At 37.9% G+C, this 16,321-nt stretch overlaps 1 protein-coding gene across 1 annotated transcript in view; it reads right to left on the bottom strand.

Annotated features, from left to right (window-relative positions):
- The window catches only part of COX7A (Cytochrome c oxidase subunit 7A), a 43,231-nt gene that overhangs the window by 21,172 nt on the left and 5,738 nt on the right, over positions 1–16,321 (bottom strand). Inside the window, exon 2 of the mRNA XM_090370829.1 lies at positions 12,024–12,125. Coding sequence (XP_090226955.1) covers positions 12,024–12,125 — 102 coding nt within the window. The remainder of the gene's footprint in view (positions 1–12,023; positions 12,126–16,321) is intronic.

The raw sequence follows: 16,321 nt of genomic DNA, 5'->3' as shown, positions 1-16,321 counted from the left end.
AAGGTTAAACTTCAGTTGCCACTTCTTAGCCCATCTGCCCAAATTATCTAGATCCTATTGCAGTAGCACACTGCCATTACTGTCATTAACAACCCTGCCAACCTTTGTATCATCTGCAAACTTTGACACTAAGCCTGATATACCTTCATCAATATCATTGATAAATATACAAAACAACAGTGGACCCAACTAATGTTATTAGTAGAGACCCTGTGGAACTCCACTAATAACATTAGTCCACGAAGAGCAGCACCCATTGATTACCACCCTCTGTCTTCTCCCACTCAACCATCCTTTTATCCGTTGTAACAACTTACCCTTAATACCATTCTGCTCCAATTTGTACAGTAGTCTTCCATGTGCAAAAGTGTCAAAAGCTTTCCTGAAATACAAGTATATGATAACAAAATTATGTTTTGCATCCAGTTCCTTTGTAACCACATCATAATATCCTATCAAATTTGTCAGACAAGACTTTCCCTTAACAAACCCATGCTGTGTCTGAATTATTGTTGGAGTCTTGTCTAGATGATCCTGCAATGCATCTTTAACCAGTGACTCCATTATTTTATCCGGAACAGAAGTTAAACTAACTGGTCTGTAATTACTCGTGTCACCCTTCGATCCTCCTTTGTGAATTGGGGATATATTTGCACATCTCCAGTCCGTGGGGACCTCCCCTGAATCCAAGGATGCTCTCGTAATTATGGCTAAGGGTTTGCATACTTCCTTTGCTGCCTCCTTTAATATAACTGGATTGATCCCATCCACCCCAGGTGCCTTTCTTATGTTTAACTTCAATTTCTCCTCCACTTTGTTCTCAGTTATTACAAAATCATTAAGCACCCTGCTACAATTTGATAACCTTCTGGCATTTTTTGGCATTTTCAAACCTATGTTGAGGACATAAAGAAAAATATAACAGCCAATCTGAATATCATCTCTTTGGATACCTTCAGTGACTCTTTTAAGAAACTTTTATAATGGTTAATAAGTAATTCAATCAGGTGGTGATTACTTTGAATAAAAATAAAACCATTTTTGAGCTTCTTCACTTTGTGTTGTTTTTATTGCACCAGTCCAGAAACTTATAATGGGGGATTTTAACTTCCCAGATATTGACTGGAACTTGTGGGTTGGTCACTCACACACCAGTCAGACTTTTGTGGATTTATTGGATGATTGTTTTCTGCAGCAGCATGTTCGAGAGGCAACCAGAGAAAGTAACACTCTTGATCTGGTTATCAGCAGTGATCATTCGTGTATTAAGAATTTGCAGATAAAGGAACCACTAGGTGGCAGTGATCACAATGTGCTGAAGTGGGATTTACTCAAAGAGGTAACTACCGTCAGGGGTAAAGGAAAGGGTTTTTGCTTCCGTAAAGGGGAGTACAGTGGTCTCAGACAGTTTTTAAATTCTGTACAGTGGGATCAACTGACGATGTTACCAACAGTAAATTCTAAGTGGGAAGCATTCAAGGAATTAATCGTGGAAGCTACTAGACTTTATATACCGATTAAGAAATATCGTTCAAGGTTTAGGCCTAAATGGTTATCAAATGAACTAATGAGACTCGTGACAGAGAAGAAAAATGCATGGGATGCATATAAATTATCAGGTGACGCAGAAGCCTGTGGCAGATATAAGCTAGTCTGTAATCAGGTCACAAAGGAGGTTCGGCAGGCGAAGGCGGATTACGAGAAATCTTTGGCAAAGGATGCTAAGAAAAACAGCAAGGATTTCTTTACTTATATAAACTCTAAAAGGAAGGGGCTGAATATGATTGGTCCACTTGACATCGATGGTTCGACTGTTGATGATCCTGCTCAGATAGCAAACAAACTGAATGAGTATTTTGCATCTACATTCACACGTGAGGAATTATTACAGTTTGAAAATGGAAGAAGGTTATCAAATTGTAGCAGTGTGCTTAATGATTTTGTAATAACTGAGAGCAAAGTGGAGGAGAAATTGTTGAAGTTAAACATAAGAAAGGCACCTGGGGTGGATGGGATCTATCCAGTTATTTTAAAGGAGGCGGCAAAGCAACTAAGCAAACCCTTAGCCATAATTATGAGAGCATCCTTGGACTCAGGGGAGGTTCCCACGGACTGGAGATGTGCAAATGTGTCCCCAATTCACAAAGGTGGATCGAAGGGTGACACGAGTAATTACAGACCAGTTAGTTTAACTTCTGTTCCGGGTAAAATAATGGAGTCACTGGTTAAAGATGCATTGCAGGATCATCTAGACAAGACTGCAGCAATAATTCAAACACAGCATGGGTTTGTTAAGGGAAAGTCTTGTCTGACAAATTTGATTGGTTATTATGATGTGGTCACAAAGGAACTGGATGCGAAAAATAATTTTGATATCATATACTTGGATTTCAGGAAAGCTTTTGACACTGTTGCGCATGGAAGACTACTGTACAAATTGGAGCAGAATGGTATTAAGGGTAAGTTGCTACAATGGATAAAAGGATGGTTAAGTGGGAGACGACAGAGGGTGGTAATCAATGGGTGCTGCTCTTCGTGGACTAATGTTATTAGTGGAGTCCCACAGGGTTCGGTGTTGGGTCCACTGTTGTTTTGTGTATTTATCAATGATATTGATGAAGGTATATCAGGCTTAATGTCGAAGTTTGCAGATGACACAAAGGTTGGCAGGGTTGTTAATGACAGTAATGGCAGTGTGCTACTGCAACAGGATCTAGATAATTTGGGCAGATGGGCTAAGAAGTGGCAACTGAAGTTCAACCTTGACAAATGCAAAGTACTGCATATGGGTAGAAGTAACCCCAGAGAAATGTACCAACTGTGTGGTACTACACTTAAGGTGGTAGAAAATGAAAAAGACCTGGGAGTAATTGTGCAGTTAGATATGAAGTTTTCTGAGCAATGCAGACAGGCTGCTAGGGCAGGTCATGGGGTTTTTTCAATGATATATAGGAATTTTGCTAGCAGGGAAAAGGAGGTGATTGTCCCTCTGTATAAGGCAATGGTCAGGCCACGCCTTGAGTATTGCGTACAAGTCTGGAGGCCTCATTTTAGGAAGGATGTAGATTTGCTTGAGCGTGTACAGAGAAGAGCAACACGATTGGTGAGGGGAATGAAGGGATTCTCTTACCAAGAGAGGCTTAAGTTCTGCAAATTGCAGTGGCTGGAGACTAGGCACCTGCGCGGTGATCTGATTGAGGTCTATAAGGCCTTGAATGGGTTGAGCACGCTGAATTCTGATGGGATCCTTCCACTTGTTCAGATTACGAACCTACGGGGACATAAGTTCAAATTAAGAAAGGATAGATGTAGAATAGATGTGCGGAAATTTGCCTTTAGCCAGCGGGTGGTTAATTGCTGGAACAAACTTCCATCTGTCGTTGTGGAAGTTGATAGGTTAAATAAATTTAAGGAGGAACTGGACAGGCATTTGGAGGGAATGGTGTGATGATTTTTTTTTTTTTTTTTTTTTGCTGATGCTGCATAAGCTCCTACACTTGCTTTCTTGCATCATGTGCCACTACTACTACTACTACTACTACTACTACTTTACTGCCACACCTTGCATGTGATCACAGCATGCGAGCACCAATACAATGCCATACATTAGTGCAGTGCTTTTCAACCTGTGTGCTGCGAGTATGCTTCAAGTGTGCAGCGGAAAATGCAAAAAAACACATGAAAGATGTTTTATGTGAAAACATCCTTGGCTTGGAAGTAGTTAATGAAATCCAAGCCAACAGCCTAATTACCCATTTGATGGTAGCCATTTGTTGAATAGTATGCCACAATCATTTCCTGCAGTTACTACTGCAGGAAGTATGATTGCAACAATACAAGTATTTGTCAACAATTTATTTTTCGTCTCACATTTTCCCTCAATTTCAACTACAAGATCGAGTACCTCAATCAATACTGTTTTCCAGAGACATTTAGATACGGTGCAATTGCAAGTATATGTCTCTTACTTTAGTTATAAATCCATTGCTTCAAAGACAGATGAAATTATGTAAATTTTTGAATGTTCAATAAAATATTTACAACACAAACTCTTTCATTTCATAATCAATACACAAAATAAAAATGCCTAAAAGAAATCCGAAGGATATTTCACACAAAACCATCTAGTGCGTGAAGTGATGTCATGTTAATATTTCGTATGAACAATGTAACATTTTATGATTGCACCCATTACTTACTCTACTGAATCAACGTTAGTGACTGAGTTAGCGTCATTAAGGAAGTGATGTCATTTGCAGCATTTCTGTCTCGGCATGCATGTTACTTCAGTCCACTACATCATTTAAGAAGCGAAGTCATTTACACAATTTCCATTTCACATTTCCTTGACAAATCGGTTTTACTTCAGTATGAAATTTAGTAGGTGCCACCAAAGATGTTTTCACATCAAAAAATTAATAAATCCAAGTTTTATAATAAAAATTAATTCAAACAAAAAATTCATTTATTTACGCTACACTGATCCGAGCCCCTTCTGACGGTCAATGTGATGTCATGTTTTGATTCCTAGTACTAGATCTGTTCACCTACACAAATACTACACAAATAATAAGTGTATCGTTAAATATACCCAACAGAAATAACTTTCCATTTGTGAATATGGGTATAGTCGTATGTCGCAGCAACAAAAAGGTTGAGAAACACTGCATTAGTGTATAATGAAACAACAAATGTTGTTGCTTCATTATACACTAATGCAGTGTTTTTCAACTTCACTGAATTAAGTAATTACATGTGAGATATTATGCAAAATTTTTCCACAATTTTTTGGTAGGGTAGATGTGTACAGAGTCAGCAGCTATTTAGAAGTAAATAGCTGCTGATTCTGTAATGTTGAGAGCAAAAAGAAAGAGAAGTCATGGTCCTCCCCAGAAAAGATAAGTGATCTAGAATTCTGAATGTTGTTGTAGACAAGCATGGGTGAAGGATTGAGGTCAACTAAGTTTTCTTCTCTCCACTGAGAATTACCTGGAGATCACCATTTATGGAATTGGTGGCAGGTATTAGAAAAATTGTAGCTTCTGTGTAGAGCACAGACCATCTAATTAGAAAGGGAAATATTATATTATCATCAAAACTACAGATATGATTTCTAGTCAGTCATTCACAGTTCTGATGATTTTTTTTTTGTTATCTGCAGTTAATAGAATTTCTAGTCACTAAGACTATGATATATATAAACACTATATATTCTGTAATATATATTGTTTATAGATACAGTATAGGGCTGACTTGTCGTGTGAAAAAGAAAGAAAAGAAGAAAAAAAAAAGTGTTGCTAAATGGAATGCTACATGCCCATCTCTGATGGACTCCACCACTACTACATGAAAAGCCCTTCAGAAGTTTTCACTCACTCGTGGGAAATCATTTGTCAGGCAAAGAATCTTATTACGACTTCTCCAAATGAGAGACAAGAAGGGCAATCACTATAATGCCACAAAGTGATCTTAATTTGTGTACTAATATGGTCATATTATTTGAGGTCATTCGTATACAGGGTTCAGCTCAGTATAAGGGGTGGATTAATATATATGAGGAAAAGTGTGTGAAAGACAGCCTTAGGAAGTTCCAGCATTCACTGAGAAGTAAGAAGACAGGTTACCATCTAACGTTACAGGCAGTGAGCAGTCAGAGAGGAAAATGACTACCCAATTGCAAAAAATCAGAAGGCACACTAGAAGATAGAAACTTGATTAGAGGCCTTAGATCCAATTGAATACTTTAGAAATATCAACATTGATTATTTGAGTATGTTCAAACCTAAGAATTTTTCCACAGATGAGTAACAAAAATCAAGATATTAATAGTTGGTTATTAATCAGATGGAAAGTTTGTCAAGATAGTGTAAGATCTTGACAGAGAGCACTTGACAGATTTTGCCATCACACCAGAAAAAGTTGAGGTAAAAGGAAGGGAGGGGGGGAGAGATTTATCACCCTCTTAAGGAATTGGATAGATACGAGCAAATTTTCACAGAAGGGGAAAATACCAGTAGAAGAAGGTAAAAAGGCAATAACAGAACAGGAATTAACGGTGGGCAAAATTTTTTAAGGATAAATGGATAAAGCAAAAGCTGGAGATTTCTTGACACCGAGTGTTCAGTTTTCTTCTAGTTTCTTTCTCTTGGTAAACTAAGGAAAACTCAATGTGTTCCATACGCAAGCAGATGATTTCCCAAGATTATCAATGCAAGACTCAGAGAAAGTAAGATGTTAACCAGCCAGCTTTACCTTTCGAATTAGCAGTATATAACAGAGGTGGCACACTATAGTCATAGCAGCTAATGTGCCAATAAACATACACGCAAGCACAACAGAGGTAAATTTATGGAAGAACAAAAGTTGTGGCGAATGACTGGCAAAAGATTAGAAAACAACTACTTTGGGACAAGATTTGGAAAAGAAGTTTTCTACTCATACTTTTCAAAATTGAGACTGCATTTATTAATAATTTGTTTACCATTATTGCAAGCTTTAGAATAAATGGAAAATAAAACTGGAAATTTCAATACAAGCCCAATGCAATATGCTATATTTTAACATCAACAGCCTTAGCACATTTTTTTTGAAAAACTATAGTGAGATCATTGTTTCTCAAACTTAAAATAATCGCTTACCCCTTTTAAGAGTTTAGTCTTATGGCATACCCCTTCTCGAGAGAATATACTTTGGGGTTGTTTTAGTAATATTATTTTATTTGGACTAGAGCAAATACAGTACAATATAAGGTATTCATCTATTAATGATCAAAGGGAGACACAGGTAATTACAGACCTGTTAGTTTAACTTCTGTTCCAGGGAAATTAATGGAGGCACTGGTTAAAGAAGCATTGCAGGATCATCTAGACAAGACTTCAGTTATAGCTCGGACACAGCATGGGTTTGTTAAGGGGAAGTCTTGTCTGACTAATTTGATTGGATACTATGATGTAGACACAAAGGAACTGGATGCAAAGAATAACTTTGATATCATATATTTGAATCTTAGAAAAGCCCTTGATACTGTTGCACATGGAAGACTGTTGTACAAATTGGAGCAGTATGGCATTGGAGGCAAATTGTTGCTATGGATAAAGGGATGGTTGAGTGGGAGAAGACAGAGTGGTAATCAATGGACACTGCTCTTTGTGGACTAATGTTATTAGTGGAGTCCCTCAGGGTTCAGTGTTGGGTCCATTGTTGTTTTCGGTATTTATAAATGATATTGATGATGGTATATCAGGCTAAATGTCCAAGTTTGCAGATGATACAAAGGTTGGCAGTGTTGTTAATACACTAATGACAGCACACTGCTGCAACAGGATCTAGAAAAGTTCAGTAGATGAGCTGAGAGGTGGAAAATGAAGTTTAACATTGACAAATGTAAAGTACTACATATGGGAAGCAGTAATCTCAGAGTAACATATCAACTCTGTGGTACCACACTGACAGTGGTAGAGAATGAAAAGGACCTGGGGATAATTGTGTAGGCAGATATGAAGTTTTCTGAGCAGTGCAGACGGTCTGCAAGAGTAGCTCATGGTGTCTTGTCAATGATATATAGGAATTTTTCTAGCAGGGATAAGGAGGTGATTATCCCCTTGTATAAGGCAATGGTCAGACCACACCTTGAGTACTGTATACAGGTGTGGAGGCCTCATTTTAAGAAGGATGTAGAGCTGTTGGAACGAGTACAAAGAAGGGCAACAAGATTAGTGAATGGAACAAAGGATTGCTCTTACGAAGAAAGGCTTAACTTTTGCAAATTACAGTGTCTGAAGACTAGGCACCTACTAGGTGATCTGATTGAGGTGTATAAAACCTTAAATGGTTTGAGCATGCTCGATGCATATGGGATTCTTCCTCTTGCTCAGAATAATTGCCTGAGAGGGCATAAATTCAAATTGAGGAAAGACGGTTGTAGGATTGATGTGCAGAAGTTTGCCTTTAGCCAGCAGGTTGTTGATTGGTGGAACAAACTTCCATCTGTCATTGTAGAAGTTGACAGCAAAGTTTGAATAGCATAAAGCTTAATGAGCAATACTCATCTTAAATAAATCTGCTACGTTACATAAAGTTAGGGTGGAAATGAAGTATAATTTGAAGCTTAAAGTAGTTTAAAATAAGTTAAATGAGATGTTTGTATGAACACGGAATTAAAATTTGCTCAAGGAAGTAGAAGTGCAATTTTAATTCTGTGTTCATACAAACATCTAATTTTTAACTTATTTTAAACTACTTTAAGCTTCAAATTATATTTCATTTCCACCCTAACTTCATGTAACGTAGCAGATTTATTTAAGATGAGTACTGCTCATTAAGCTTTATGCTATTCAAACTTTGAGTCAATTTTAAACAGTACATTAAGATATTCTATAAATTATCTAAGAAGTAGATAGCTTAAATAGATTCAAGGCAGAACTTGACAAACATTTGGAGCAAGTGGATAGGTGAAATAAGGTTTTTTTTTTTTTTTTTTTAGCTGATGCTATATAAGCTTGCTTTCTTGCAACATGTGCCTTTGCTAATGCTAATACAGTGGGGTCTCTACTTACGATGACATCGCCATCAAATATTCTCAGGAACCAATATACCTTCCACATGATCACTGATTTTAAGGACCGATGATATTTGCAGGTACTGATGCCTTTCCGATATAGCTGGAACGATACATGGAAGAAAATTTTCAGATGCTTGCTGCATGGAACATCACTCGTACAATTATTCTCAACCAATTAGCATCTTTTTTATTGTTCAACAACGTTATTGTTCAACGCATGGCACGCGGAACATCATTCGTACAATTGTTTCAGATCTATAACGATCTGAAGCTTAAAGCTCCATCAACCAGCGACAGTGCTGTGTGCTTTGAAGACTTTAAAGCCAGCAGATGCTGGTTCTAGCACTTCAAAAAAAGGGGCAAATATTAAAAGTGTTGAAAGGCATGAAGAGTCATACAGTGCTGATAAAAAAGCAGCTGAGACCTTTAAAATTGAATTTCAAGAGTTTGTTGATTAGGAGGGTTATCTTCCCCAGCAGGTTTTTAACATTGACGAAACCAGCCTCTTCTGGAAGCAAATACCAAAGAGAACGTTACTACACTAAGAATGAGGATAGTTTACCTGGGCATAAGCCTATGAAAGATAAGCTCACTCTCCTGTTGGGTGCAATGCCTCTTGAGATTTTAAACTGAAGCCTATGCTTGTGTATCACTCTAACACCCCCAGAGTATTTAAACAACAAAAGATCAACAAAGGCATGCTAGGAGTGTTTTGGCACAGTAACAAGAAGGCCTCTGTTACAGGATGTCTTCAATGAATGGGAGCTTGAAGTTTTCTGTCCTTCAGTGAAGAGTTATCTTGAGAAAAATAAGCTTCCTGTGAAGGCACAGCTCCTGCTAGATAATGCACCAGGTCACGATCCCAACCTTGTTCAATCTCTTGAGGCACAATCTGACTTTGTTCAAGTCAAATTCTTGCCGCCCAACACCATTCCTCTTCTTCAACCAATGGACCAGCAAGTGATTGCAAACTTCAAGAAAATCTACATCACGAAAATGTTCACAAGTTGCTCTGCAATGACCTCTGGTGAAAATGCTATCACTCTCAAAGATTTTTGGAGGTTGAAGTTCAACATGCTGGATTGCACGAGGCTGATTGTAAGTTGTTGGAATGATGTTTCCACCAGGTGCTTAAATTCAGCCTTGAAACACATCTGACCTTTAATTATCCATAACATTGATGAATTTGAAGATGATGGTGCTTTGATAAATGATATTGTTACTCTTGATAAATCAATGGGTCTGGAGGTTGGCAAAGAGGATGTGGTAGACCTTATTGGCACTCATGGGTGTGAGCTAACAGCAGAGGAGCAACAAGAGTTGGAGAAAATTACAGTGAGTGGCACTGGAGAGGAAGAGGAAGAAAAAGACACCCAAAAGTGTCAGCTGAAGACTGCCATTTTTGTTGGGAGCATTTAAGAGAAGTGGTAAAAAAAACACCCCGACATTGAAAACACTGAACTCATGATATGCAAAATGGAAGACAAAGTCATTTCTTACTTCAGGAAGCTACAAAAGTCATAAAAAACACTTTGAACAGTTTCTTTGCCAGTAGCAACAAAAGACTGAAAAAATACCTGCTGCTTGATATAGTCCCACCACTACACCTATGCCACCATTGATTTCATCAGGTATGCACTTCAAGTCAAAGGTAAATGCTAATTTGTTTGTTTTTTTTATTTTAAGATGTTTTATGACTATTTATTAAATAATCTTCATTTTCATTTTTATTCATCTTCATTTTTAATGAAGTCTAACATGTATAACCTGGGGAACGAATTACAGGAAATCAATGTATTACTGGTTTCAACTTACAATGGGTTATGTGGAACGAATTACAATCAGATGTTGGGGGCCCCATTATATAATAAAAATTATACATATATATAGAAATAATAATTTAAAAAAAATGGAAGTAATAATCAAAATCAACAAACATTCTTGACAGCTTAGATATATTCTTGACAGCTTAGTTTAACTTGTTACATACCAAGCACTTTTTTTTTTTTAACATTTTACACGACAATATACATTCACTGAATAATAAAGGATTAGTCAATATTTAACAAAGCACTTTTTTGAAAAGACTACTGTCACTGGCATTCTAAAATTAACTCAGTTACTGTACAGCAGAGTTCATTTGCAGAAAGGGGAGACAAGCGATAAACAAACAGCATAATTATCAAGTGATCACTTTCCACAGATGTCCGGTAAGAAATTGCTTGGGTCACTACATGTAAGCAACACACACACACACACACACACACTGAGCAATTATGCATACATGGGATCACTTAAGAGTATAATCCAATAAAATCAGATTAATGGTGGGGGGGGGAGAAAGAAAGAAAAGAAAACCAGAAAAACCATGGATTATATAGCTCTATCATCTTTTATGATTCAATAAACTGAAATAGTGATTATAATATGAGAAGAGTTTACACACTTCAATATATAAAGGGTTCAAATTTTCAAGTTTTGATTCAATAAAGCAGCTGATTCAATCAACCAGTGATTCCTATAAATATTTTATTGAATTATTTTCTGCAACTGAAAAAAAAAAACTATGATTAAAGCAAAGTAAAATAAAAAATTCTGCCATGTACCCTTTAAAATAACTTCGCATACTCCGGGCATATACATACCACACTTTGGGAAACACTGGTTAAGATGAAGGATGATGGTTTATTGTTGAACGAGGAATAAAGTTCATCCGTACAACACAATATTAGGATCAGGAGACTTAGAACAGCAGCCCCAAGGAAAACAGAAATATAAATCATGGTCATCTCATTTAGCACTGTTATAATTTCAAACAACCAGAAGATGAGAATAGTTATGGATAGCTCCACTGGAGAAGAGGCCATTATCATGTTAATATGAGGTTAGGAATGTCTGATATTCTAGAAGGAATACTGTAGTATTGTAGTGAAAATCTGAAGAATCAAAAATCTGCATATTTAAACTGAATATACAAGAGATAGTTCAAAATTGAGTGAACATACAGTACAAAGTGTTTGGGCCATTCTTTGCTAAACAGAGTCACAAAGATTAATTAACTTCACATCTTGAGCAATAGCAATGACTGAGCTATAAAGTGGACAAACCAGTTTTGTTTCAACATGAGTATCCCTCCACCCCAATTGTTGGACTGGACAAGGAGGACCCATCCCTTACCAGCTAGCTCACCCAATCTAACTTCTTTCACTTTTTTGAAGAAAAGGGGGTGGGGGGAGATAGGAAAATGAGGATAATGTTTACCACTGCAAGCAAGTGTAGCTATTTTAAAGAAGGATTTAGTTAGATTTTTGAAATAGGGAAGAATAATTAAAATTATACCCTTATTTCTTTGATTAAAACAGTATAAATAAAAAAAATTTTAAAAAAAGCTGCAATTATCTTTAATATCCACAATGCAAAAGAGCATTTCAATTAACAGTTAATAGAAAAACAAAAAACATACCTGAAAAAATTCTTGGAGTTTTTTAATATCTGCTGAAGAACGAGCTCTAGACTGGGGAGGAATATTAAACTTTCGATACTTCTGAAAAAGCACTGAGGCATTCTGGAAAAAATAAATAAATTGAGAACTTTTTTTAAATGCAACTACAAATACATAAAAGGTTTGCTATTGTCAACATATATATATATAATCTGCAAAAAGAAAAGGAGAATATAATAATGTCATCAGGAAGCACCTATCATTAGCATTAGTAGAGGCATATGATGCAAGAAAGCAAGCTTATATAGCATCAGCCAAAAAAAAAAAAAACCCCCTTCCCATTTCACCCATCCGTTCACTCCAAATGTTTGTCTAGTTATGCCTTCAACTTATTTAAGCTGCTGACCTCCAACTATAACACATGGAAGTTTGATCCAACTATCAACCACCCACTGGCAAAAGGCAAATTTCCACACATCTATTCTACAATTGTCTTTCCTCAATTTGAATCTATGTCCCCTGACATGACTAATCTGAGCAAGAGGAAGAATCCTTTTAGCATTGAGCTTGCTCAATCCATTCAAGGCCTTATACAACACCTCAATTAGATCACCTCGCAGATGCCTAGTCTCTAGAAGCTGCAATATACAGAACTTGAGCCTTTCTTGGTAACACCAACCCTTTGTTCCACTCGCAAATCTTGTTGTCCTTCTCTGTGCTCATTCCAGCAGCTCTACATCCTTCCTAAAATGAGGCCTCCAGACCTGTTCGCAGTACTCCAGGTGTGGTCTGACCACTGCCTTATACAAGGGGACAATCACCTCCTTATCCCTGTTAGCAAAATTCCTGTATATCATTGGCAAGACACCATGACCTACTCTTGCAGCCTGTCTGCACTGCTCAGAAAACTTCATATCTGACTGCACAATTACCCCAGGTCATTTTGTTTCTCCACTACCCTGAGTGCAGTATCACCCAGTTGGTATTTTTCTGGGGTTTCTGCTACCCACATGCAGTACTTTACATTTGCCAATGTTAAATTTCAGTTGCCACCTCTCAGCACATCTGCTCAAATTTTCCAGATCCTGTTGCAGTAGCATACTATCGTTATTGTTGTTAACAAACCTGCCAACCTTTGTATCGTCTGCAAATGTAGACATTAGCCCTGATATACCCTCATCAATATCACTGATAAATACCGAAAACAACAATGGGCCCAACACTGGGCCTTGGGGTACTCCACTAATAACAATAGTCCATGAAGAGAGCAGCTTCCATTGATAACCACTGTCTTCTCTCACTCAACCATACTACTCCAATTTGAACAGTAGTCTTCCATGTGCCACAGTATCAAAAGCTTTCCTTAAAATCCAAGTATATGATGTCGAAATTATTCTTTGCATCCAGTTCCTTAGTGACCACATCATAGTATCCTATCAAATTTGTCAGACAAGACTTCCTCTTAACAAACCTATGCTGTGTCTGAACTATAACTGCAGTCATGTCTCGATGATCCTGAATTGCTTCCTTAACCAGCGACTCCATTTTTTAACATGGAACAGAAGTTAGACTAACAGGTCTGTAATTACCTGTGTCACACTTTGATAATCCTCTGTGAATTGGGGACACATTTGCACATCTCGAGTTCATGGGGACCTCCCCTGAATCCAAGGAAGCTTTCATAATTATGGCTAAGGGTTTGCTTACTTCCTTTGATGCGTTCTTTAATATGACTGGACAGAGCCTATCCACCCCAGGTGCTTTCCTTATGTTTAACTTCAACAATTTCTCCTCCACTTTGCTCCCAGTTATTACACAATCACTTATTTCCCTATTAGAGTTTAATAAACTTCTGGCATTCCCCTCCTTGAATAACTCCTCATGTGTGAATGTAGATGCAAAATTTAAGCTATCAACTTCTAAAATCACAGATGGAAGTTTGTTCCAGAAATCAATCTCACCCGCTGGCTAAAGGCAAACTTACACACATCTTTCCTACAACTGAATTTCCTCAATTTGAATTTATGCCCTCTCAGGTGATTATTCTGAGCAAGAGGAAGAATCCCATCAGCACTGAGCATGCCACACCATTCAAGACTTTATACACCTCAATTGGATCATCTCACAGGGGCCTAGTCTGAAGACACTGCAACTTGCAAATATTTCTTAATAAAAGCAACCCTTTGTTCTATTCACTAATCTTGTAGCCCTTCTCTGCACTTGTTCTAACAGCTCTACATCCATCTCAAATTGAGGACTCCAGACCTGTTTGCAGTACTCCAGGTGTGGCCTGACCACTACCTTATAAAGTGGTCAATCACCTCCTTATCCCTGTTAGCAAAATTCCTGTATATCATTGACAAGACAACATGGCCTACTCTTGCAGCCTGTCTGCACTGCTCAGAAAACTTCATATCTGACTACACAATTACCCTAGATCCTTTTCTTTCTCCACTACCCTGAGTGCAGTACCACCCCATTGGTATTTTTCTGGGGTTATTGCTCCCCATATGTAGTACTTTACATTTGTCAATGTTAAACTTCATTGCCACCTCTCAGCCCATCAGTTCAACTTTTCTAGATCCTGTTGCACCAGCGTACTGTCATTAGTGTCCTTACCAACCCTGCTAACCTTCGTATCATCTGCAAGCTTGGACATTAAGCTTGATATACCATCATCAATATCATTTATAAATACAGAAAACAACAATGGATCCAACACTGAACCCTGAGACTCCACTAATAACATTAATCCACGATGAGCAATGTCCACTGATTACCATTCTCTGTCTTCTCTCACTCAACCATCCCTTTATCCATTGCAGCAATTTGCCTCCAATGCTACACTGTTCCAATTTGTTCAGCAGTCTTCCAAGTGCAACAGTATCAAAAGCCTTTCTAAGATCCAAATATATGATATCAAAGTTATTATTTGCATCCAGTTCCTTTGTGACTACATCATATTATCCTATCAAATTAGTCAGACAAGACTTCCCTTTGACAAATCCATGCTGTGTCCGAGCTATAACTGGTGGAACAATTGTTGGTGGAGCGATTTGTCTGGTTAATTCCGATACCGAAAGAGACTCTAACCTACCAAATAGGGCACTGATCATTAAAGTCTGTCCATCTTCTTAAAGGGACAAGCGGGGTTTCGCTGCACAAGACAGAGCAATAACAGGTCTGTGATGCCCTTAGATGTCCGGGGCCGCACGCGTGCTACACTGAAAGAATCAGCGTGCTCATCGCTGTCCGGAAGGACTGCGTAACCCCATCAACCTCCTTCGTGATGGGTATAGGGGGTTGTAATTGTTCCCCTTGAACGAGGAATTCCCAGTAAGCACGAGTCATAAGCTCGTGCTTACTGAGATTTAGTGAGGTCTTCGGACTGGCGCTCGGAGCGGCCACCGTGTTGTGCCGGAAAGATGACCAAACTTGATCATTTAGAGGAAGTAAAAGTCGTAACAAGGTTACGTCTTTTGATTTTGATATGATCCTGCAATGCTTCTTTAACTAGTACCTCCATTAATTTCCCCGGAACAGAAATTAAACTAACAGGTCTGTAATTACCTGTCTCCCCCTTTGATCCTCCTTTGTGGATTGGGGTCACATTTGCACATTTCCAGTATATGGACACCTCCCCTGAGTCCAGGGAAGCTCTCATAATTATGGCTAAGGGTTTGCTTACTTCCTTTGCCACCTCCTTTAATATAACTGGATAGAGTCCATCCACCCCAGGTGCCTTTCTTGTGTTTATCTTCAACAATTTCTCCTCCATTTTACTCTCAGTTATTACGAGATTCTCTAGCTTACTGCCAGAGTTGAATAAATACACCTCTGGCATTCCCCTAACTGAATAACTCCTTATGTATAAATGTCCACCCAAAATATTCATTTAGTTTGTTAGCTACATGAGCACGATCATCAACAGATGAACCATCGATATCAAGTGGACCAATCTGATTCATCCCCATCCTTCTAGAGTTTACATAAGAAAAGAACTCTTTTCTGTTTTTCTTTGCATCCTTTGTCAAGGATTTCTCATAATCTGGCTTTGTCTGCCTAATCTCCTTTGTGACTTGGTTACAGACTAGCTTATATCTATCATAGGCTTTCATAGCACACATTAATTTATATGTATCCCATGCATTTTTCTTCTCTGCCATATGTCTCATTAGTTTATCTGACATCCATTTAGGCCTAAACCTCGAACAATATTTCTTAGTTGGTAAGTAAAGCCTAGTAGCTTCCAAGATTAATTCTTTGAATGCTTCCCATTTTGAATTTGCTGTTGGTAACATCATCAGCTGGTCCCACTG

Source organism: Mastigoproctus giganteus, chromosome 3 (genome assembly GCF_048544385.1).
Source record: "Mastigoproctus giganteus isolate SK-2022 chromosome 3, ASM4854438v1, whole genome shotgun sequence".
In the NCBI taxonomy this organism is placed as follows: Eukaryota; Metazoa; Arthropoda; class Arachnida; order Uropygi; family Thelyphonidae; genus Mastigoproctus; species Mastigoproctus giganteus.
This window is presented reverse-complemented; position numbering and strand designations above follow the sequence as displayed.